The 21024-nt window shown below is 50.8% G+C and overlaps 11 protein-coding genes across 11 annotated transcripts; 5 read left to right on the forward strand and 6 right to left on the reverse strand.

The window, feature by feature from the left end:
* Window positions 1–84: 84 nt before the first annotated feature.
* Window positions 85–996, forward strand: BO79DRAFT_185414 (MMtag domain-containing protein; the record flags this gene model as incomplete). The annotated part of the gene is made up of 3 exons (XM_025680396.1): window positions 85–156; window positions 224–574; window positions 630–996. The coding sequence occupies exons 1-3, from the start codon at window positions 119–121 to the stop codon at window positions 994–996; spliced, it is 756 nt and encodes a 251-aa protein (XP_025545502.1). The 5' UTR covers window positions 85–118.
* On the reverse strand, window positions 975–3937 carry cwh41 (mannosyl-oligosaccharide glucosidase). Its single transcript, XM_025679149.1, has 7 exons — window positions 3629–3937; window positions 3068–3547; window positions 2842–2999; window positions 2745–2790; window positions 2307–2685; window positions 1336–2245; window positions 975–1276 (listed from the first exon to the last, which is right to left on the reverse strand). The coding sequence occupies exons 1-7, from the start codon at window positions 3873–3875 to the stop codon at window positions 1028–1030; spliced, it is 2469 nt and encodes an 822-aa protein (XP_025545503.1). The 5' UTR covers window positions 3876–3937; the 3' UTR covers window positions 975–1027.
* Window positions 3938–4152: 215 nt separating this feature from the next.
* Window positions 4153–5558, reverse strand: BO79DRAFT_283914 (FAD-dependent oxidoreductase). The gene is made up of 2 exons (XM_025688193.1): window positions 5447–5558; window positions 4153–5357 (listed from the first exon to the last, which is right to left on the reverse strand). Exons 1-2 carry the CDS (start codon window positions 5484–5486, stop codon window positions 4165–4167), a joined length of 1233 nt encoding a protein of 410 aa, XP_025545504.1. The 5' UTR covers window positions 5487–5558; the 3' UTR covers window positions 4153–4164.
* Window positions 5559–5765: 207 nt separating this feature from the next.
* Window positions 5766–6912, reverse strand: BO79DRAFT_283915 (SNUT3/LISCH7 family protein). The gene is made up of 2 exons (XM_025688194.1): window positions 6382–6912; window positions 5766–6317 (listed from the first exon to the last, which is right to left on the reverse strand). The coding sequence occupies exons 1-2, from the start codon at window positions 6710–6712 to the stop codon at window positions 5923–5925; spliced, it is 726 nt and encodes a 241-aa protein (XP_025545505.1). The 5' UTR covers window positions 6713–6912; the 3' UTR covers window positions 5766–5922.
* A 1258-nt stretch (window positions 6913–8170) lies between these two features.
* BO79DRAFT_249872 (Elongator subunit IKI1) lies at window positions 8171–9425 on the forward strand (the record flags this gene model as incomplete). Its single annotated transcript, XM_025685787.1, has 3 exons — window positions 8171–8329; window positions 8477–8633; window positions 8695–9425. The coding sequence occupies 3 exons, from the start codon at window positions 8171–8173 to the stop codon at window positions 9423–9425; spliced, it is 1047 nt and encodes a 348-aa protein (XP_025545506.1).
* A 225-nt stretch (window positions 9426–9650) lies between these two features.
* On the reverse strand, window positions 9651–10747 carry BO79DRAFT_206313 (SNAP receptor SEC22). The gene is made up of 5 exons (XM_025681949.1): window positions 10644–10747; window positions 10525–10559; window positions 10335–10444; window positions 9858–10263; window positions 9651–9806 (listed from the first exon to the last, which is right to left on the reverse strand). The coding sequence occupies exons 1-5, from the start codon at window positions 10675–10677 to the stop codon at window positions 9744–9746; spliced, it is 648 nt and encodes a 215-aa protein (XP_025545507.1). The 5' UTR covers window positions 10678–10747; the 3' UTR covers window positions 9651–9743.
* Window positions 10748–10793: 46 nt separating this feature from the next.
* Window positions 10794–12746, forward strand: BO79DRAFT_185432 (uncharacterized protein; the record flags this gene model as incomplete). The annotated part of the gene is made up of 4 exons (XM_025680397.1): window positions 10794–10858; window positions 10990–11182; window positions 11267–11740; window positions 11797–12746. The coding sequence occupies 4 exons, from the start codon at window positions 10794–10796 to the stop codon at window positions 12676–12678; spliced, it is 1614 nt and encodes a 537-aa protein (XP_025545508.1). The 3' UTR covers window positions 12679–12746.
* Window positions 12747–12829: 83 nt separating this feature from the next.
* Window positions 12830–14375, reverse strand: BO79DRAFT_283919 (short chain dehydrogenase/reductase family protein). Its single transcript, XM_025688195.1, has 5 exons — window positions 14009–14375; window positions 13863–13948; window positions 13641–13805; window positions 13513–13583; window positions 12830–13451 (listed from the first exon to the last, which is right to left on the reverse strand). The coding sequence occupies exons 1-5, from the start codon at window positions 14281–14283 to the stop codon at window positions 12897–12899; spliced, it is 1152 nt and encodes a 383-aa protein (XP_025545509.1). The 5' UTR covers window positions 14284–14375; the 3' UTR covers window positions 12830–12896.
* Window positions 14376–14793: 418 nt separating this feature from the next.
* Window positions 14794–16731, forward strand: BO79DRAFT_135204 (CLPTM1 family protein; the record flags this gene model as incomplete). The annotated part of the gene is made up of 3 exons (XM_025678050.1): window positions 14794–15795; window positions 15868–16353; window positions 16414–16731. The coding sequence occupies 3 exons, from the start codon at window positions 14794–14796 to the stop codon at window positions 16729–16731; spliced, it is 1806 nt and encodes a 601-aa protein (XP_025545510.1).
* A 786-nt stretch (window positions 16732–17517) lies between these two features.
* On the forward strand, window positions 17518–19891 carry BO79DRAFT_234320 (Mis6 domain protein; the record flags this gene model as incomplete). Its single annotated transcript, XM_025684363.1, has 4 exons — window positions 17518–17539; window positions 17591–17644; window positions 17704–18731; window positions 18784–19891. The coding sequence occupies 4 exons, from the start codon at window positions 17518–17520 to the stop codon at window positions 19876–19878; spliced, it is 2199 nt and encodes a 732-aa protein (XP_025545511.1). The 3' UTR covers window positions 19879–19891.
* Window positions 19892–19940: 49 nt separating this feature from the next.
* On the reverse strand, window positions 19941–21008 carry BO79DRAFT_242040 (post-initiation translation factor DPC29). The gene is made up of 2 exons (XM_025685178.1): window positions 20775–21008; window positions 19941–20711 (listed from the first exon to the last, which is right to left on the reverse strand). Exons 1-2 carry the CDS (start codon window positions 20986–20988, stop codon window positions 20086–20088), a joined length of 840 nt encoding a protein of 279 aa, XP_025545512.1. The 5' UTR covers window positions 20989–21008; the 3' UTR covers window positions 19941–20085.
* Between the last annotated feature and the right edge of the window lie 16 nt (window positions 21009–21024).

Genomic DNA, 21024 nt, shown 5'->3' on the forward strand with positions numbered 1-21024 from the left:
AGCGCACGTGCCACCGGTGGTTCTCCGGTAGCTTCAGCTTCACTTCCCCGATTCATCCTGGGGATTCTTTCCAACGTGTTTGATCAAAACACTACTTCCTATTGGGCTAACCCTCAAAATGGATCTCGTCGCAGGTGTTAGGAAAGAGGGCAGCCGGTTAGTTCCCCTCAATTCTACCCACCCTCATTATGAGATAATATCCTAAACTAACTGTCACCCCCAGCGGCGGCCGCGGCGATTTCAAATGGTCCGATGTCAAAGATTCCGCGCACCGCGAGAACTATCTCGGCCACTCGGTCATGGCTCCTGTCGGACGTTGGCAGCAGGGAAAGGATCTAATGTGGTACGCAAAGGGAGACGGTGACGACGAAGATCAGGCCAGAAGGGAACGTGAGGAGAAACAGCGCGTCAAAGAAGCTGAGGAAGAAGCGATGGCGCGAGCGCTAGGTCTCCCGATACCGCCGAAGGCGTCAGACAATGCCAACTTGGTGCCTCTTGGGGACAAGGATGGACAAAGGACAATAAAGGAGGAGGCTACAGAAGACCGCGATGGGGAAGAAGGGAAGGGCCTTGGGTATGGTTCGTCCCGACGCAGCGGCCGTAGTCGAAGCCCGGGGAGGGATCGAAAGCGAGACCGCCCAGGCGACAGAGATAGGGACAGGGACAGGGAACGAGAGCGCAGGCATCGCAGGCATGGTGAGGAGCGCGAGCGACGTCATCGCAGTCATCGCCACAGATCTAGAAGTAGGTCGCGCGATCGTGATCGCGAGCACAGAAGAAGACGCTCGCGATCACGGTCAAGGAGTAGAGACCGGAGACGTGACGACCATAGGAGACCGCGAGAGGATCGTCATCGTGCTCACCCGAGAGAAAGGGATTCTCCCGACCACCATCGACGACGCTGAAATCAGGGTCGCCATTCCTCGATTTGCATGGTATTCTCGGCGTTTGGGATTTAACATTGTACAGACTTTGATGATACTCCAGGATATCTAAACTATACCATACATACTTCGCTTATCTGGACTTACAGCTCATCATGGCCCTTCTGCGCGCTGGCGGGCAGATCGGGCATGGACATCATCTTCACCACCATACTGGTCCAGCCGGTGAAGTGCTGGGTCCGCTGTCCGTTTCCGGTCTCGGGGTTATATTGCTCCCAGGCAAATCCGGTCTTCTTCCACTCCTGGAAGACATTCTCAACTAGATTCTTGCGCAAGTTGGAATACAGCTCACGAGCCTGTTCCTTGTGAGGGCCGGAAACGATGGCAATATCCTAGAATGATAAGGTTAGCATTATTGCGATGGTCGTGTCTGGAGTAGATAACTACTTACGTAGAGGTTCTTAAGCACCAAGTAGTTAATGTTAACCCAGATGGGGCTTCTCCAGTAGTTCTCAGCAGTGCCGTAGAACTGGTCCTTCTTGCTCAAGCTGCGAATACCATAGTCGCTCCAGAGCTCCTCCGGGTCACCAATCAGGTCCAAAATGGCCTTCAAGCGGGGGCTATCCGGGCCCAGCATGCCAGTGAGGAAGGGGAAGATAGAGATATAACCCTTGTGGCAAACGTGGACATGCTCCTCATATTCATCGATAGTCGCATCGCAGTAAGTACGAGCGTCATCATCCCAGTGAAGATCATCGATGTTTCTCTCGATGGCGGTCTCGTAGGTCTTGAACACCTCAGCGTCCTCCGTCTCCCCAATGGTCACCGCAATACGACGAAGAGCACGAGTCATCATGCCCATCCAGCTCATAAGATCGACGTGGAGCTCACCAGGGTGGGGAGGTTGAGGCCGAGGATAATCATCCAATCCAGAAGTCAGGATATGCTGGACCGAGCGTCCTCGCCAGCGGTAGGCTTCCCTAGTAGAGTATGCCTCACGGTCGTAGGACTTGATATCGCCCTTCTGGGTGCTTCTGTACCAGTAGTAGTGCTTCTTGAGCAACGGGTAGATTGAACGGATAAAGGCTTCACCCAACTCGGGTTGGTCGACAAGAATAGAGCGGAGGTTGTCAGAGGCTCCGGAATCAGCGTATGTCTGCATCGAAGCGTTCTTCTTCGCATCCAGCTTATCGATGAAAGCTTCCAGAATGATGAAAAGAGTCGGAGGGTTGGCATAATGAGGGTATTGGATCGTGAACTCGGGAGGAACCTTGCTGCGAGCCTCGGATCCGAGAATCTGCTCTCTGGCAATCCAACCATCTTCATCCATCAGGTTAAGCCAGCTCTTGACGATCTCAAGCCTTGTTGAAGTTAGTGGATTTGCAAGTAATGCTGTGTGATGCCTGGATCTCGGAGACTTACGCAAGGTCTGTATCCCAGTCGATAACTGGAATCAGGTGGAAACCTTCATCCCAGAGGAAACCTCTAGGGAAGAATGGGCGGGAGGGAACGCAAGTGAAGAGATCCTTCGGGCCTTCAAGGATAGGCTGTGCCCGACCCCTGGCCTCTGCAGTTTCTTCCCAGAATCCCTCATTCTCCTCGTCATACTCCGGTGCAGCGGAACGATCAACGATGTCTGTTCCGTGGAAGAATCCAATGCCACCGACAAGGTTCGAGAGCATGGACTTGGAGAATTCGGTGTATTCCGCAGTATCGAATGGCGCTTGCGGGGGGTGGATGCTTTCAAACCGTTCAGAGAACTCAAGAGAGGCGCTTGAGATCTGCTCAGTGAGAAGCTCGGCTGTTGAACAGACTCGTTAGTACAGGATAAACATCCAGGTCGAGGGCAAAATGTCTCACAAGTCATAGGCTGCGGGGAAGATGCAGAAGAGAAAAGAATATCGAACTAGCAACAGTGAGTAACAATCTACAAGCGGGATGATCTTGCACCAAGTACCTCGAAAGAGCCCTTAAAGACCTTCTGCACCAGATGCATGTTACCATCCCCGGGCTCATTCTTGATGGTGAAGAGCTGGTAGGGAGGAGGAGGGTTCTCCGATCCATACTTCTCGACCATTTCGTCGACCTCCTTCTTCATCTGAGTGAACATGATAACTGCGCATAGAGTTAGCAGTCATTACCCAGAGTGCATGTAATGCAATATCCAGCAATGGGAGCCGAACCTTTAGTCTGCCAGAGCTGCTCCGGGTGCATGGTCAAACTCGACACCAAGGTACGGTCCAAGGGCTTCTCGTCATAGGTTGGGTGACCGTGCTCCGGGTACTCGTTGCTCTCAGGGCCAGAAGTAACATCAATCGAGAAATCGCCGAGATCCGTAGTAAAACCACCAAACTTAATATCACCCGCAAAGCCGTAAGGATCCTCAGGTTGGCCCTCAACGCCCAGGTTGCCAAGTCCCTCCAAGCCTGCATAGAAAAGAACGGTTGTGGGCTGATCGGGATCAGCATCTTCGCGGGGAGCACCCTTCACACGAGCAGCCCAGCTGCCTCCATGCTGTCCACCGGGGACCTTCACGAAATCGATCGTCAGATCAATGGAGTTTCCGGCATCATGGATTGTCTGGCGGCCACCCTTCCGAATGTCGTACTCATCCCAGCCATAGCCAGCCATGCCTTCATTCTGCTCGCAGGTATGTCTAAAGTCTTTTGAAAAAGGTCAGTTCACAGTTGGGCGGATGCAATTGTTAGAAGGAAGAGACCGGTTTGCTTGTTCCGGACACATACTCTGTTGCGCCGTGGCATAATTGTCCACCTTTGCCCACATCAATCCTGCAAACAGACTGTTCGGGATGCGAGGGCGAACCCCAAAGTAGAGGTTCGGTTTATACGGGCCCCATAGTAAAGACTGGTTGTTGGCTCTCGCTACCTCGCTGCTTAGAACGGAGAGATCATCGGCCGGAGCTTGACTAGAAAGCACCGCAGCGGCATTGAGTACCGGCGTTAAGAATGCGGATATCTTAGAAAGATGCATTTTCTATATCGAAAGCATCCAGAGCTAAATTCAAACCTCAGAGACTGAGGATAATCATGGAGGGGGCAAATTGACACCGATGCGGTTCAGTTCATGGGAAATGCGCGTTCGTTGTTACTATCTGGCATCTGCTGGAGCGGCCGGCCTCCGCTCCGCAAATTACGTGGCCCAAGCTCCACCCCCCGACAATGGGTCCTGCAGCCTGCAATAAGCTCCTGCTAGAGAGAACTATAATTCTACCTGCAATTTATGCATTTGACGTGCAGAATACTATCTACAGGCTTCTATTCTACAGGAAATTCCTTGGATCCAGTGAACCGATCTTCGCACTTTTAGCTGCACCATCGAAGACGAATTCGCTGATCAGCTTGCCAGTACCCGGGGCGTTTTGTATGCCCCAGCAAGTATGGCCAGCAGCAAGGTATAGCCCCTTGGTGCCAGTATGACCAATCAATGGACCCCCGCGTGCAGCAGCCACATTAGGCAAATAACAAGCCTGCCGGGCTAAGACTTCGCCATCACGGAGTCGATCAGAGATGCTGCCGACCTGGTTGATGATATCCTGGCATCGCACTTGATCTACTTCCACATCTGCGCTGGTTTTCGGAAGCGGAACGACGTGATCGCCTTCACCACATGCGTAAACTGTATTGTCTGGGCGAGCATAAATCTCCGGCGAGGCCTCATCAGGTCGAGAAGGCTTCGTCGGATCGAAATTGGCCGGGAGGTCAATGCTGGTGAAAAGAGTGTATGCGCTAACTGGCTCAACTGGCCGGATAACAACACTGTGTGCGCGAGTCGCCGTGATAGGGGCTTCTGGCAAGACCGACCTCGTCCAGGGACCGGCAGCAACAACAATGTCTGTTGCTGAGATGCTGTGCGATTCACCCGTCTTCTTGTCAGTATACGATACTGACTGGACCGCATCTCCGGAATAGTCGATGCCGGTAACGGAGCCCAGTATTATCTTTGCACCCTTTTCTTCGGCAAGCTTAGCGATAGAAGTCGTGAAGAGATAAGGATGAACCTGGGCAGTCTCTCCGGGATCACTCATGCTTGTGTAGCTTCTCACAGCCTCAGGCTCAAACCAATCTAGATCTTTGGGAAACTTTGCAGCTTTCAATTTTCCCATGGCATCGGCGCTCCGCTTCTGTAGAGACACCGAGCTCCCACTTGCTCCTGCGCTGGCGTCTTTCTTGTCGCTGAGAGGACGGCCCTTCGCCATGAGCTGTCCGCAATTGACTTCTCGATAACCCCATCGCTCCTTGCCATTGTGCTCCTTAGCCAAGTCCGCATGCAACTTGTAACTCAGTGGGACGATGTTGCTCGGGTAAGCCCACAATGCCAGAAGGCCTCCTGCTTTGCCCGACGCCCCTCCTGCGATGTCGGATGCTTCAATGAGAGTCACCGAATGCCGTGAAGGGTCAAAAGAAGGATGTCTGGTCAAATAATAAGCTGAGCAGCATCCGATGATACCACCACCTTAAGGGAAAAGCCATTAGCACGCATATTCCGGGCTGTGCGGGGTAGATAGAGATAAGTAGATGGATGCGCATGCGGCGCACACGTACCAACGATCACAATATCACGACGTTCGCCGGAGGCTGACATCTTGTGGTATGGCGCAATCCTTGATGCTAAAGCCCTCAGAGAAGCCACGATGGCGAGATGGCGAGAAATTCAAAGTAATGACGGGGAGTCGAATTGGTGTCGGAAGCAAGTCTTTTAAAGAGGGGCCTATACGTCACAGAGGTCATGTGCCGAGGATCCTGATATATTACATCTGCCTTGATTCGACCTACTAAGAACCAATGCAAGGATATAGACAGGCTTTAAAAGGTATCTTATTTGCTTGAAAAAAACAGTTGAGCGACAACAAAAGAAAAAGCCCTCCATAGATCTTGACTCCAGCCATGCATGAAAATTGATATCGCCCCAACAAAGAAACATTTAGAGATGTGGAATAAATGGAAAGTGCAAAATTAAGAAAATGAGCAAGCGACGGCCGATGATATCGTGAAGGTAGCCAGAAGACAGAAGCTTTTGGTCACCTCGAGGGACTGAGAGGTCTGTTGAATCCTCCGACACGATTCATGTACTGTCTGTACTCCGTCTTCTTCTCCTTGCGGACGCCATAGATGTCGTTCCCGGGAACCTTGGTGTTCTTCGTGCTCCTGAATTTCGTGAATCCCATGCTGCGGCGCATCATTGCCTCGACATCGTCTTCTCCCACAGCACCGTCACTGTCCACATCCATCTCATCTTTGTGCCGGTTCACACCCGACTTCGCATCCGTAGCACCGTTTGTCTGCCCTCTATGATCTCTGCGATCGTTCCTGCGGTCATTCCGGGGTCCGCGAGGTGGCGGCGTCCGCGACCGGTCCCTGTTGCCGTTCGGAATAGGTGATCGCGACCTGAACCTGTCTCCTTTCGAAGGGTAGCCTTCAAGCGTTGTTAGCATCTGTAGTTCAGAGGGATTTGGTTTTAATCTTAAATCTTGGCATACCGCGTCTATCATAGTGCCTATCCCGACTGACACTTCTTTCTCTGTCCCTCATTCCCCGTCCATCTCTGTCTCTGTCTCTGCGGTCGCGGTCACGGCGATCCCTGGACCGGCTTCTTTCTCGCCTCCTGTCCCTCCTATCTCTGGAACGAGAACGATATCTCCGGTCATCGCGAGGCCCATCGCGTCGTCCATCATCTTTCGCAATATGCTCCCGGCGAGGGCTTCTGGTATAATCTGGTTCTACTTCGGGTGAACGTGTCCTCCGGTCGTCTTGGTCCCACATGGCTGAGCTATCGACACGGCGAGCACGTTTCGCTGGTGGTTCCGTCATCTTGAGGCCGGTATCTGTGGGATTTGTTGTGCTGATGGAGTGTTGTTTTCTTCGTGCACGTGTGATTCCGCAGGAGCGGTTCAAAGGGAAGGGGGATAGGGGATGTGGCGGCAGGTAAAAAGATATCCAAAGTAATCAGTCCATTACCCTTTCTTCCCTGATTTTCAATGTCAATTGATAGAGATAAGCGCGCCACGCAGTGGTTGTAGTCTTGACTGAGAATGAGAAAAAGTGCTCCGCAAGTCAGGTCCCGAGATTGAAGGCGTGAAGATTATTACGGTAGCCGGTTTCGACCTACTGCGCGGCTAGTCCGATGGCCTTGAACCACCGCCGATCTGCGACCCAGGCCATTCGCTAGATAAATAAAGAAATGGATAAAGTGTTTGTAGTATTTTGTTGCTATGATATTCTATAGATTGGCGAGTTTCACTCACAAGAGGGGAGTAAGCGCGAGATTGAGACACACAACCAAGTTGTTCCGGGAACTGATGCGGCCAGCTTATCGTTGCCGGAGATATGCGATAACCAAATTCCCAGGTAGGTCCAGTGGTTCGTTGATACAACTCTCACCTTGGAAGTCTCACATGACAGCTTGAACTGACTTTATACTATTTTGGGGGTAATTTCTCACTTGAAAGTAATTCTGATAGCTGAGACAGGTTTCAATTATTAGCATGTGGCCGCTCTGGCCAACTTGGTGATCCGGTGAAGTATATTCTTAGTTTGAGACAGTGGGAAAGCCTCGTAGAGCTTTATTCCGACAACACTACAAGTAATAGTAGTAGTATCCGCAGCACTAATATAGTATTTACTAGTACGGTGAGTGTGACTAGTGATACTACTAGTTACTGAGTCTTGGGCTTTAACCTCAGCTAGTAGTACTATCGATAGTACACTACGTCACAGTAGCCTGGTCTCCGCAAGTTCATATAGACCCTATTAACTCAATGACTAAAGAAAGAATCATCATAATACTATTCAATGAGTCAGTAAGAGTGTCTATAGTGACACCTATGGTTATGGCAAAGAGGGAACTTTTAGTACATTATATCACCTGTGATTTATGCGATATCTGCGGTAAATTGGTATGTGTTTACCTAATCTCAATAGCAGGTCATAATTCTCCTAAACAATGAGAAGATCAGATTTGGAATTCATTCTGGTAGAAACATACTATATTTTATTGGAGTATAAATTGATCTCCTTGTAAATCTTTTGACATCAAACGCTCTAAATTCTCCGAATAATTTATCTGCTGTAGTATGTACATCATGCGGGTGGGCCGACAGCCCTGAGCTTAAACGCCAGCGAGATCGCTCATTGGAAATCCTGGGCGCCCCTCCATAGCTCGATTGATTCATGGACCCCGCAATCTTTTGTGCCGAACCGATTCCGATTTTCTTCAATTTTCCCATTCCCGATCTTCCGCTGCATGTCGCCCTTACCTAACTTCCAACTATGGCGCCCGCAAGCACTTCTCACAGACAGACCCATAATTTGCTCTTGATCTCAAAGCTTCTTAGCCTGAGGGACACTGCATCACCGCTTACTTTGGTCTTGGACTCACTAGAGCAGCCCGCGACCCCACTGACCAAAGAATACATTCGACGTGCAAAGGTAGGCAATCTATTTGCCCTTAAGGCATTGTGAAAGTTGTTTGTACAGTGGATAGTCGGTTACAGAGGCTTTTATAATTGGCCTCCATGCCATTGAACAATTGGCCTGTTTTGTCATCCTTGCCCATGTGGCTAACTGTCGCAACAGCTTTCTAGGACCCATGTTACCCTCCTTGCCTTTGAAACATTGAAAGCCCCAGACGGTGTCGATGCATTCATCTCCGCTCGCCGGAAGAGTCCTGTGGAAATCCTAAGAGCAGTCGGCGCTGCTTACCAGAACGTCTCATCGAACAGCCCTTCTCGAAGTATGCCTATTCCGAGCTTCTTCCACTGAGCTTGTATCGTGAAGCGGCTAACATATCAAAGGGAGACTCATTCTCATCGACGCCATTAACCCGCTTCTACACTCGAAAAAGAATGACCCTCAGTTCCATATATCACAGTTCCTCAGCTCCTTCCTGATCCCGTCGAATCCCACGGCTCCCAAGGTGGACGTGTCGCTCGTGGTAAACTTCCATCAGGATGTTCCCAGCCCACCTGCTCTTTCGCCTTACGCACCTTCGCCCCTCTCGATGCTGACGTACCTTGCAACTACAATCATCACACTCCATTCATTCTCGCATATTCTCGCGCAGAAAGCGGCACGCGACCGGAGTTTGGCCGCGCCTGTATTTGGTCTTGAAGAAGAGCAAGATGGCGTGCTCCTTGGCCGACTAGACAAACCGAGTGGCCACGACTCATCAGAGGGGATCGTACTTGAGCTGGAGCACCGCAGAAAGAGTGGTCGTGGCGTTCTGGAATGGTACTTCCTTCCTCCCGCTTCTCGTTACCCTCCCCAATACCTGAAGGAGATTGTGACGTTGCTGGACGACCATCCCTTGTACCGCCCGCCACAGGAGCCAGACGCTGGTGCAGGCGAAGAAGAACCCGAATCAACATTTGAACTGCGCCTTACCGAACGACAGAGACGGGATCGGGAGGGTGTGGTGCTGCCGTACTTCGATGCCCAGCAGGGCGACGGTCCTGGTGAAGGAGGACGCATCTTATACGACATGGGTGAAGAGGACGATTTTGACGAAGAGGAAGATGAAATCTAGGTTTACTGGCCTCCATTTATTCGTCACCCAGGCCCCTCATACACGCCACCAGGCACCATTCGACCGTCTGCGGATTCTCCTTATGGAAACGTCATTTGCAACACGGGCCATGTGCGATAAAAGGATACGGATTCGCTGTTCAAGCTCTTACAACTATGCGATGACTTAAGATATACAGTCCAACAGCTCTGCCAGATATTTGTTCGAGCTGATTCAAGTCCTGGGCTTAGGGGGATGGTGTCCTGCAACCACCAGAGACATTATCTATGCATACAATCATATTAGCGGGTATCGAGTTCGGAGCCGTTTTGCCCGCAATTAAAAGAAGCGCCACCAAATGAGGAAAAGAAAGATAAACCCAACACCCGCGACTGGACCATACTGCGACAAGTTAGCGACAAGTCTGCCGTTGCCTCAAGACTTAGAACCTACCTGCTTGACCAACAACTCCCAATTGATCCGTACCGCGGCCTTTCTGTACTTCTTGCTGTCTTCTCGTAGACGGCCCGACAATTCACCCATTCTCTCCAAACTATCGCCTCTGTATAGAAGGTCCTCGATGTTCTTGGTCATCACCTTTGTCACGTCCCGGAGCTCATCGTTCAGACGGTCGAGATTTTGCGACGCGCGACTATCCTGGTAGAGCTTCTTGGTGCGCTGAATGAAGGTGTCGAATTCCACAAAGGCGTATGGGCGCAGAGTCGGCGATTGATATTGTGTCGGGGAATATGTGGTAGTGAACTCGGTTGCGAGATCGGCCAGATAGGTGAACGCAAGCTTGCGCGGATAGGAGTGATCGCATATGCAAAGGAAGCAGATATCATCCTTGATAAGATAGCTAACTCCGGTGGTCAGCCAACTCGCACCGAGTAGTATTGCGTCGTACAAGATTCAAACACCAAAACATACTGTAGATTAAATTGACCGGATTCAATACTGGCTTGCGGCGCCGAATTGCGATTCAATCGGCGAAAGATCATCTTAGCCTGAGACTTGATCTCAGAGAGCTCCACTTCAGCCTAGAGAAGAACACCAAGATTCCCTATTGTCAGCTATCAAGCAACAATGGTGCAGTGAATGCGCCCTGAACCAAACTAACCTGCTCATCATCCACGGATGCCGCCAGCATCAAGCCTGTCTCGTAACATCAGCAAACGGCACACTTGGCTACCCCCCTCACTCTTCCTCCCCCTGAACAAGCACCGGAGAGCATCTTACCATCAATTCTGGCAATCTGTGTTGACCTAACCATCGTGGCGATACTTATTTACCGTCTTATCACCGAATTAAGCACTCCTTCCGTGGACGCAGTGGTAAGTTGGTGACTTCGGGGTATTGTCCAGATCTCCAATCCAGGCCCGCGGAACAATGGCCCGCCCTCGCAAGGCGGTCGACTGCGGCAGTTCAGCAGCGAAGCAGCAGCCAACAACAAGGTACGAATAAACCAACTAATGCTTGCGTTCTCCTCTTTCCCTCTTGTGTGTGGAACAGGTCTCATATAATGACCGCTGAGGAAGGCCGTCACTGATTTAGTGAAAGAGCGCTGACCTTAAGAATGTTTCAGAAGCCGCTCCTCTCGCTCTGTGAATGCGGCTGAACAGAGTAATGCCGGCGAATCGAGCTCCGCGATGCCACCATCTACTACTACTACCAATGCTAGACCGAAGCGGAATCCTAGAAGAGCCGCGAAGGATCCATGGGAGGAGGAGAAGGTGATGACCAGTACGAAGTCACCGTTGGTTGATGCGGATTTAGTGGTATGTTGGAATCACTAGATATGGCACTATCGATAGTGCTGGCGCAATGTCGGGAATGGCATGCTAATCACCAACAATGAACAGGGCCTACTTTCCAGCCCCAAAGCTTGGAACTGTCTCGAAGAGAGCGAAAAGCAAGAGATCATAAAACTTCTCCCGGATAGTGTACATCCTGACCCGCCAACGGATGATGCCGATGCGAAGATCCCCCCTCCTCCGCAGGAATTCCTACGCTACTCGAATAACTGGCGCGAAGGTATTCGACAATTCCAAGTGGAGCTCCAGAATGGGTTTCATGATCCGGAATGGTTGCGCCAGGCGGAACTGGCCATGGAGGAGAGGGCCGCGGGTGCGTTTGACAGGTTCAAGGAGGAAGAGTTCGAAGAGTTTTGGGGACAGAAACAGAAGATGGATAAGACACTGTTGGCAGGACAAAGCTCCCAGGTGAAGTTGAAGACGCTGATTGACCATAATGTTGTTCGCGAGGGTGATGTCTGGAAGTACTCGCGATGCTTTTCCAAAGGTGCCGACAGAGTTCTGGTAGAGAAGGAAGCTAGGGTATGGGGGGACTTTATCACTTTTCGAATTTGTCAGACTTGCTAACAACTCGCTAGATTGTGGGCATTAAGGGTGCGCGGTTGAGCTTCGTCATTCCTCCTGGACAGCGTGTATTTCTTCCAGTTGTCTCGAGCTCGAGCAAGCAGAATCGAAGCCATGCAGATGGCACAAAAGCCGATGTGGAAGCTGGTGATCGGCAGCAAGATAGTGATGCTGTTCAAACCGACTCTAACGTCCAACTAAACACAAGCGCCACGACAGAGCCTGTCTCTCCCAAGAAGCGCAAATGTGAAGATGAACACGGGGACTGCAAACGACAGCGTTCGCAGCCTCCCGAAGCCAATGACCAGCAGCAAGATAGCGTTGCTACTGAAACCGGCTCTAACGTCCAATTGAATTCTAGCGAACCGACACAGCCGGTCTCCCCGAAGAAGCGCAAATGTGAAGATGAACACGGTGATTGTAAACGACAGCGTTCGCAACCCCCAGAAGCCGATAACCAAACGGCATCATCTAGCGAGGTACCTGAAAATCAGATCGAAGCGGCAGCAGAAACCGCCAGCCCTTCAACAACGGCAGAGGCCGTTTCGTCCGCAGAGGTTGCAGAAATCTCCACAGCAACAAGTGAGAAGCCGGACAGTGCGGGCGAAGTATCAGACAAACCGTCCGTATCAGTGCCCGAAGCCCCTCAGGATTCGACAGGAGAGACGCAGAAGACACCTCCTGCGGACGCTCCCGACGCCAATATGGACGAGATATTGATCGAAAATATTCAGGGGCTTACTTCACTTGCCTCGAAGATTATAGAAGTCGACGGTCGTATTACTGACATTCCTAACGGGAATGCTTGGAAAGAGTTCCGTGCGTATCGGAATAATCAGGATATGGGTAGCTTATGGGAGATGAGACAGGCTTGGTTCCAACGTGCTGGGAAGTAAATAGAATGGCTGGTCCTTCTATGTACGCGCCCAACATACTACCATGCTTTACTTTCTCCCGGTTTGTGCATTCCTTCAGATCATGGCGGTGTCGCCAACATAGTTAGTACATGTCCCTCATGATACCACTACGATAGACATGAGCGGACTCCTCATTCATAATATTACCTATCAATTATCCACACCACATCAAGATACATATATATCATGCGTTACCACTAAAATCCCTCATGACCAGCACCCATACCCATAATCATACCTTCGTCCTTAGACGACCGACCAGCCTCATCAGCAGCATAATCCACAGCAAAGCTCGCCTGAATAAAGTCCTCCAGCTCTTCACTAACCGTCTTAAGCTTCTCCTTTACACTCGCCACACCCTCCTGTCCCACGATATGTCGTGACGGGGGATTCTCGTGGCCGGCGATAGCTGTGATAGCATAGACAGTTTCACTCACCAGCACCTCCATATGCGCCGAACTGAGCGGGGGATACGTCGATATGACCTCCGAGGCCGAGAATGGGCCGTCTTCAATAGAGTTCCCTTGGTTCGATCCATTAGCTGACTCTGCGGATGATTGCGTGTTGCTTGATAGACGTGAGACGAGTCGGTTCATGATCCCGCGGAATAGTGGTGCCTGGTTAGCTGCGGATGAGTATACGGGTCCTATAGGTGGAACGCTGGTCACTAGGTTTGTGAGAATGCCGATCTCGATGCTGCATTGGAATATGGTGAGTTTTATGTTGAATGGGGCGATCTCGTATGCGAGACTCTGGTGGATGGATTGGTTAGCGATAAGGTTGGCATGGAGGATTGCATGTGGTGAGGCTTACGTCGCAGAAGCCTTCGAGAGCCCATCCGGCTGCGCAGTACATCCCCAGTCCGGGTGTACCTATGTGAGCGGCTGTTCGTTTGGTTAGATCCTGTATGGATGTATGTGGGAGGTAGGAGTTGTGCTTACTGATGCCGGAGAGGATCGTGATGTGCCCTGCCTTTTGCCTTCGCATGTGCGGCAGCGCTGCTTTTATGATGTTGAGTGGTCCGAAGTAGTTGCTCTCAAACTGGTCTCGGACGAGATTCAGTGTCTGCTGTGAGGCCGAGAGCTCTTCCACTGTTCCGATGAGGGCTATGATGCCATTTAGCGATGTGCAAGATGTGGGTTTGGAGGCTGCTGAAGGCTAACCTTGGCTGGTACAGCATAGAAGAACGTCTACTCTGCCAAAGGAAGCGACTGCTTGCGCCACTATGGCCTGGCACTCGCCGACCATTCTGTAAGGTGATTATAAGCCTATGTCATATGGTCGAGAGGGTTCAAGATCCAAATCACACCTTATGTCTAGAGGCAGCGCCTTGAATCGCTTCCCCCATCCCTCATTGCTTTCGATTTCTGCGAGAAAAGCATCGAACATATCGCGACGACATTCATCGCGATCCAGGTTCGAATGCGCCAGTCCAACCAGGGCATAGTCGCCATGCATTAAAATCTGGCGCGTCACAGAGATGCCGATGGGGGAATCCCCGGCCGTGATAACCCACACCCGCGGCTCATTATGAGCAGGAAACTGAGGGCGGGAGTAATCGGGAGAGGGCTGATTGTCCGCCATTGGGATGAAAACCGACCTTCATGAGGCTAACATGCCCATTGCGCGACTCAGTGCTTCTTCTCCAAGTTAGGCGGATTCGTAGCAGATCGGTGATGTGGAGAAATCCGCGGAGGAGGGATTTATGACATGCTTTCCCTTCCCACTTCCGCCTGGCTTATCGCCGGGACCCGCCAAGGGCCAAAACGCCGCGCCTTTTCTGGGCCAGAACCAACCAACCAGCCGTTAGCCTTCGTGTTCCTTCGTGGCCTCTTTTCTTTTCCTCCTTCCTCTTCTTCTTCCCCCCTCTCCCCCGTTTTTCCATCTTTGCTGACCAGGTTTGCAATTAACGGGTCGCAATGCCGGAACAACGTCAGCGCAGGGAGGAGCCGGAGCAAAGCGTGCGTATGCTTCAATCTGCTTTTGTTTGGTACTGGATGCGATGGGTTAGCTGACAGTCGCTTTTACTTGCTTTAGTCCGGCTTCAAGGGTGCCCTTCAGGGCCTGGCTTTCTTCTTGTTGGCGCAGTTCGTGATGAGCCAGTTCTTTGGGTCAAAGAACAACGCCGGCTCAGGAGCGAAGCCTAGTGATGTGCCTTCTTTCAACACGCGTCCGCCTCGCAGCGAAGTGTCCAACTACAGTCCCGTCCCTGATCTCGTTACCCCGATTTGGCCCTCCGATAGTGCCTTGGACCTGAATATCTACGTTTCGCCTTCGATTATTGTTCCTGGATTCAAGTCTTTCCCATCGGATTCGCTCGTTCTGGAGGAAAAGAACTTTACTATCGGAAACTACAGTGACACTAGAGAAATTGATACGACCATCAAGATCCCCAAGGAGGTTCAACGCAATGGAACTCTCTGGGCGCATTTCTTTGTCGGACTCACCGGACACCAGCTCGACCCTACCGCCAAGGATTATAGCACCGATAGTGCCGTTCATTTCTTCCGCCCCTTGAACCAGTACCTCCCTAAGAAGAAGGTGAAGAAGTTGAAGAACCTGCTGGCTTCGTCAGAGGAAACCCAGGAAGAAGAGGATGATGGCACTCCCGATGTCTCCATTGCGTCATACTACCACCCGAACTTCACCGTGTCTGTTGTTCCTGACTCCGGTGCACAGAAGTACCGTCAGGTTCACCCCGCTGTTAGACAGCATATGCAGCTCGAAACGACTGGCGCGCGGGATGCCACCGGGCAGAATGGCTGGTACTATCCGATTGTGTTCCTGAACACCTTTTGGCAGCTCAGAAGCCACATGATGGAGCTCAACTCGACCGTTGAGACCGTTCCTATGCGTATCACTCTTAACAACTTGCAGAACTGGAAGTTCAGCATGATGGCTAGTGTTGATGAGAATGCAAAGGCAAATGCCAAACAGGCGGCTTTCGGTGGTCAGACACCCGGTGGCGGCGACGGCACTGAGTTTGAAATGGTTAAAGAAGTCCTGCTCGACACGAACATCTACCTGCTCTGCACAACTGGTGTGGTTACGATTCTCCATATGGTCTTCGAAACTCTGGCCTTCAAGAACGATATTGTAAGCTTATCACTTCGTCCCCCTTTCGGAGCCCTTTTGTTTCAAACGCTAATGGGTATGTACTATGAATAGTCTCACTGGCGCAAGAAGAAGGATGTTGTCGGTACCTCCGTTCGTACCATCCTGGCGAACGTCTTCATGCAGGCGGTCATTTTCCTCTACTTGATGGACAACAGTGAGAACACTTCGTGGATGATCCTCGCAAGTCAAGGTTTCGGTATCTTGCTAGAAGCCTGGAAGATCACCAAGACTGTAGACGTGCGCTTGCGTCCTCCGCCGGCTGGATCGTTCTTCTCATTCCTGCCTTATGTTATTGTCTTTGAGGACAAACACAAGCTCAGCGAGACGGAGCAGAAGACCAAAGAGTATGATGAGATCGCATTCCGCTGGCTGTATATTATTGCCGTCCCGCTCTTGGCCGCGTATGCTGTGTACAGCTTGATCTACAACACGCACAAGTCGTGGTACTCCTATGTCATCGAGACGCTTGTTGGCAGTGTCTACGCCTACGGCTTCCTGATGATGGTGCCTAGTTTGTACATCAACTATCGACTGAAGGTATGTTTCCGTCCTCCTTGTACCCGCTCTTGTAATGGCCTTGCTAACCCACTATTATAGTCTGTCGCTCATATGCCCGGAAAGGCATTAACGTACAAGTTCCTCAACACCTTCATCGATGACCTTTTCGCTTTCACCGTTAAGATGCCTTGGCTCCACAGATTGGCAACCTTCCGGGATGATATTATCTTCTTTATCTGGCTCTACCAGGGCTGGAAGTACAAGGTTGATTACAAGCGTGTCAACGAGTTCGGTCAGGGAGGCGACAGTGATGAGGAGGAAGAGGAGCCCACACCGGCTGAGGAGCCCAAGGCCAAGGAGACAGCGACTGCCTCCGGAAAGGCAAGCTCTAAGCAGCCGGCTAGGAAGAGGAAGTAGACGTAATTGGCTCAATCTTTATTCTAGAAGCATTCCCAAGTTACTGTCCATAGTTGAGATGTTGGAGACATATGTGGGCCATAGCTTTTTGTTCCCCCCACGATGTCCATTACTACCAATCGCATAATGAGGAGCTGTATACAGCTCAAGATCATCTAGATCGAGATTTTCAGTATAAAGTAAACTAATTCCTCTGCCACCCAAAGAAGGGCGTCAGAAGTCCAGTTTAGCGCATATGAATTTAAAGATATTGACTGTAGGCGGCTATCACCCATCAACTAGCTGCGACTAAGGCGCCTTGGAGAAGCATTAATGTAAAGACATCTGTACGGACCAGAACAAGGTCTCACGAGGCCAAAAGTTGAGATAATTGTGAAGTGTCCATGGTGTTCGCAGTTACAATCCGCGACGCTGGCATTCGGCCTGCAAGTGGTTGTGTTGTTGGACACCCGAAATGGTAAAGTTGCGCTCTCAGTCAGGCTCCATTTCCCGCGATTAACTCAAACAGTTCCACGCGACGGAGATACATGTTGAAAGCACTTACCGCGGCAAACAACGATTCCAACATCCACGTACTGTATCCCTCGCGCCGAGTTAGAAAATTGTCAGGCGCTTTATGGTATTAAGCCTAGCGAGCTGTTTACTCAGTGCGACAGTCCTGCTTTTGCGCGTGATGCGCCTGGTGGTGCGAAACACTTAAGAGTCAAGCACGGCGTCATTCGAGGAGAAGGACGGAGAAAACATATCAATTGCTATATAATATTGATAAGCTATTGCAAAACCGACATGTCATCTGACTCCGAAAGAGGTTTGTCAAGCTTGCTTTGCACAGGATCGGGTTTGCTGATGGTGATACTAGACACCGAAGTCAGGCCCAGTAGCCTTGAAGATGCGATCAAGCACCTTGAAGCAGGTAAATCCAGTGAACAAGGTATGATTATAGAAAGATTTGCATCATTAATGTATACCCAGTTGCTTTCGTGCCTCCAAAACAACGATATACGGATGCTGGCCAGTTGGCCAAAACAATAGCAACCCACGCGTACGCGAGTGGCATACCGCAAGCTGCCCTCGAACGCTTGCTGAAGCTCCTCACGACGCACAATGCTCTTGACCAAGGCACAGTTACCACACTAGTCAAGAACTTGTACCCACTGGAGAGGGTATCCTCCAAACTAATCACACGAGTTGTGTGCTGTCTTGGTCCTGCCAAAACAAAGCCCAGTCCTGCGACCCAGGCTCTGCTTGTGCGATGGCTGATTCTTGTATACGATTACCTCGATGACAAGTCTCATCTGGGAAAACTATATGCTGTGCTGTTCAACTATCTGGACATGATCAGTCTACGCAAGCCTCTGTGCCAATTGCTTTCGTTCATCACGAGGCGCAAGCATGTCAAGCCCTTTCGTATCCAAGCTCTTATGGAGCTAGTCAGCCTTTCTGGTGGTGAAGAGAAAGAGCTCTTGATTCTACTTAATGTGTTCAAAAACTACTGTCCTGATGTTATTGTTGGTGACCTCGGCTTTACGGGAAGAAAGGCATCCTTCTTCAAACATCCGGACCCTGAATGGACCGCTCATGTCAGGGAAATTCAGGATACCCACCTTGAAAAGTTGCAGGCAGTGCAGCCATCGACGTTCCAGGTCGTACATCGCGGTCTAGCAAAGAGAAGCAAGGTAGAGGCCATTGTTCCTGATGTGAAGACATCAAGGGTGTCTTATAGCCACACTTCCTTGGAAGAACTGCGTGGTGTTGAACATCTTGTTGACAAGATTGACAAGATAGAATTACCTAACCAGATCATATCCATGCTGGGGAATAACCTAGCGCAGAAGTACCTTTTTCTGGCTCGTTCTGAGGCTGCAGATCGCCGGTTGAATGACTGGCTCAGAACGTTCTTAAATGACCAATTGGAAATCGCGCGGGCAAATGACGTAGAAGACCATGAGAGCTTGGGCTACATATTGGCTTTGGCGGCTGAATATGCGCAATACACGAAGGTATTCCCCTTCAGTCACTACTGACCTACCTTGGTGGCTTACATGGGTACAGGAAATACCGGACGCTTTCACATCGTTTCTCAAAAAGTATCTCATCTTCTGGAATGGCGAAGACAACAGAGAGCAGATACTTGGGCTTCTCGTGTATCTTCCCGTTCTTGACTTCGATACTCTGAGCAGGGATTTCTTGACACCATCGGAGAGAGCACTCCTCAACGGAGCCATTTCATCAAGAACATCTCTGCTTGATTTCTATTCGGCCTTGATCCGTCAATGGGGAATCCAGTTGAGGACCAATTCACAGACTACAGAGGCATTCAAACCATTGGGCCGCCTGATATCGCACGCAGAACTTCTAGCCTTATCGACGTTAGAGTGCTTGACCTCAATGCCGGATCTCACAGATGCCCAACATGAGAAACACAAGCCCGCCACATTGTCCATCTTGGACTTCTACTGTACCCTAGCCGAACTTTTCACACACGCATCCACGAATGGGAGCATTCGACTTACTGTCCCGCTAGCTCCTACAGTTTATACACTTGCCTTCACGCCCATCAACTCAGTCATCTCCATCATGTGCTCAGTGCTTGCCAGCTACAAGTCGTCCTTTGAGGCTTCCCTCACCTCTCAGGTTCTCCGGGTACCAAACTCTCAAGACTCGCTCTATCCGACAGAACTCGTGGGTCAATTCAATGGCTATATCATGGACATCTGTAACCTGATCTGGCGGAACCGAGGTCTCAACTCCGAAGACCCCAACGCTGTGGGCTGTCTAATACCGGCCCCCACCGTTGCTGCGCTGACGCGATTCATTCGTGAGTACAATGAGAAGGAAAGAAAGCGCGATTCCTCTTTCGTCTACACAATCTCCTCGGTCTTCTCTCTCAGTCACCATGTGGCACTGTGCAACTTGTCTGCGGCCTGCTTCTCTGACATCGAAGAGGAGAACAACATTGGCGACGAGCAGCCCAAGCTGATGAAGCCAGTGACGCAAAAGGCACTGAGTGCGCTAGAGAAAGAAGGAGGTATGAAGATGGCGTGGCAGGAGTATAGAGTGCGGATGCTTGACTGGCTTGACGCGACAGGAAGCGTTGGAATTGGTAACTTGATGCGGAGCACGATGAAGGCTTTGCGGAAAGAGTAGAGGTGATATCAGAAGTAAGCCCACTTATGCTTTCTTCTTGGAAGAATTCGAAATCCATACACCAGAGTTATCATAGTTCGTAGTTATATAGTACAGAAAGGGCTCGCCGAGCCGCCAGTTCCGAGCTAGTGTACACTGTAAGGTAAAAGGATGAGAAGGCCCAGGCTGTAGCCGTGAAAGGCATCGAACGCCAGAATCGAAAAATCATCAAAAGCGCTGAACCGTGTTCAGGTAGATGTCTCGCAGACTCGGCTCTTCTCGAAGGTCACTGATGATATCTTCCATTTCTGCGACTTGCGCCTCATCCTTGAGGTCGACTATTGTGTCTTGGTTGGGATCCCATATGATATCCAGCTCCTCAATTGGAATGCCAATCATTTTGCTGAGGGCTTCGCCTACACTCTTTGTTTCTGTTGGTTCTGTGAAGACAAGGAGCCGGCCTTGTTCATCCGCCGTGATGTCCGTCGCACCTGCTTCGATAGCCTGGTCTATATAGTTGTCGGGATCCACCCCATCCTTCTTCTCGAAGATGATCCTGCCTTTCTTTTCGAAGAGGTATGTAGTAGGTGTGACGATGCCCCCTGCATCTTTGATAGCATGTCGAACGTCTTGCAGTACGCGGGCTTTTTGATCGGTCAGACACTCGAGGACTGCTGCAACCGAATGCGGGAGAATAGCCTCGACCGTGACCTGCTCCAGAGCTTCACCGGTGACACTTATGCCTTGTCCCCGAGCAACTGCCGCTTCGATCACGGTCTTAGGGATTCCTGCTCGCTTTGCATTCGAGAGGGCGAGGGTAAGGCGCGGGTTGAATTTAGGATCGGGACCCCACACTGCTTGAGATCAATACCAAGAAATGACGTGGAATTGATTGCCGAAACTCTTCAAGTACATACTCTGAGTCGCACTGCTGATTTCCTTGCCGATAAGCTGGCGTTCCTTGCTTTTGGCCTTGTCATTCTTGGCCTTGTCATGTTTGATCTGAGACCATCGATTGTGACCTGCAAGCCACGGAGCGCTGGTGGTGAGGGTACGGCAACCATCGCTCACCACCCAATTCGCGCGGGCAACCCGCTGCTGCACCAGGCGTTTGCATACGATCGTCGTCATTGCAGAAAGCTTCGATAGAGCATCCCCGCAAGCGCG

The sequence above is a fragment of the Aspergillus costaricaensis genome, assembly GCF_003184835.1.
Source record: "Aspergillus costaricaensis CBS 115574 unplaced genomic scaffold BO79scaffold_1, whole genome shotgun sequence".
NCBI classification, from domain to species: domain Eukaryota; kingdom Fungi; phylum Ascomycota; class Eurotiomycetes; order Eurotiales; family Aspergillaceae; genus Aspergillus; species Aspergillus costaricensis.

Excerpts from the sequence above, each read along its gene's own strand:
- BO79DRAFT_283919 (XM_025688195.1), bottom strand. The coding sequence starts at position 14,283 with ATGGCGGACAATCAGCCCTCTCCCGATTACTCCCGCCCTCAGTTTCCT. Across the intron at positions 13,949-14,008 it reads GCGCTGCCTCTAGACATAAG|AATGGTCGGCGAGTGCCAGG; the intron begins GTGTGATTTGGA and ends ATCACCTTACAG. Across the intron at positions 13,584-13,640 it reads CACGATCCTCTCCGGCATCA|CCGCTCACATAGGTACACCC; the intron begins GTAAGCACAACT and ends CCAAACGAACAG.
- BO79DRAFT_242040 (XM_025685178.1), bottom strand. The coding sequence starts at position 20,988 with ATGACGACGATCGTATGCAAACGCCTGGTGCAGCAGCGGGTTGCCCGC. Across the intron at positions 20,712-20,774 it reads AATCAGCAGTGCGACTCAGA|TGTGGGGTCCCGATCCTAAA; the intron begins GTATGTACTTGA and ends GATCTCAAGCAG.
- BO79DRAFT_206313 (XM_025681949.1), bottom strand. The coding sequence starts at position 10,677 with ATGGTTAGGTCAACACAGATTGCCAGAATTGATG. Across the intron at positions 10,264-10,334 it reads TCCGGTCAATTTAATCTACA|CTATCTTATCAAGGATGATA; the intron begins GTATGTTTTGGT and ends CACCGGAGTTAG. Across the intron at positions 9,807-9,857 it reads GGGAGTTGTTGGTCAAGCAG|TATGGTCCAGTCGCGGGTGT; the intron begins GTAGGTTCTAAG and ends AACTTGTCGCAG.
- BO79DRAFT_283914 (XM_025688193.1), bottom strand. The coding sequence starts at position 5,486 with ATGTCAGCCTCCGGCGAACGTCGTGATATTGTGATCGTTG. Across the intron at positions 5,358-5,446 it reads TCGTGATATTGTGATCGTTG|GTGGTGGTATCATCGGATGC; the intron begins GTACGTGTGCGC and ends TTTTCCCTTAAG.
- BO79DRAFT_283915 (XM_025688194.1), bottom strand. The coding sequence starts at position 6,712 with ATGACGGAACCACCAGCGAAACGTGCTCGCCGTGTCGATAGCTCAGCC. Across the intron at positions 6,318-6,381 it reads TAGGCACTATGATAGACGCG|GCTACCCTTCGAAAGGAGAC; the intron begins GTATGCCAAGAT and ends CAACGCTTGAAG.
- cwh41 (XM_025679149.1), bottom strand. The coding sequence starts at position 3,875 with ATGCATCTTTCTAAGATATCCGCATTCTTAACGCCGGTACTCAATGCC. Across the intron at positions 3,000-3,067 it reads GCAGCTCTGGCAGACTAAAG|TTATCATGTTCACTCAGATG; the intron begins GTTCGGCTCCCA and ends CTCTATGCGCAG. Across the intron at positions 2,791-2,841 it reads TCTTTAAGGGCTCTTTCGAG|TTCGATATTCTTTTCTCTTC; the intron begins GTACTTGGTGCA and ends CACTGTTGCTAG.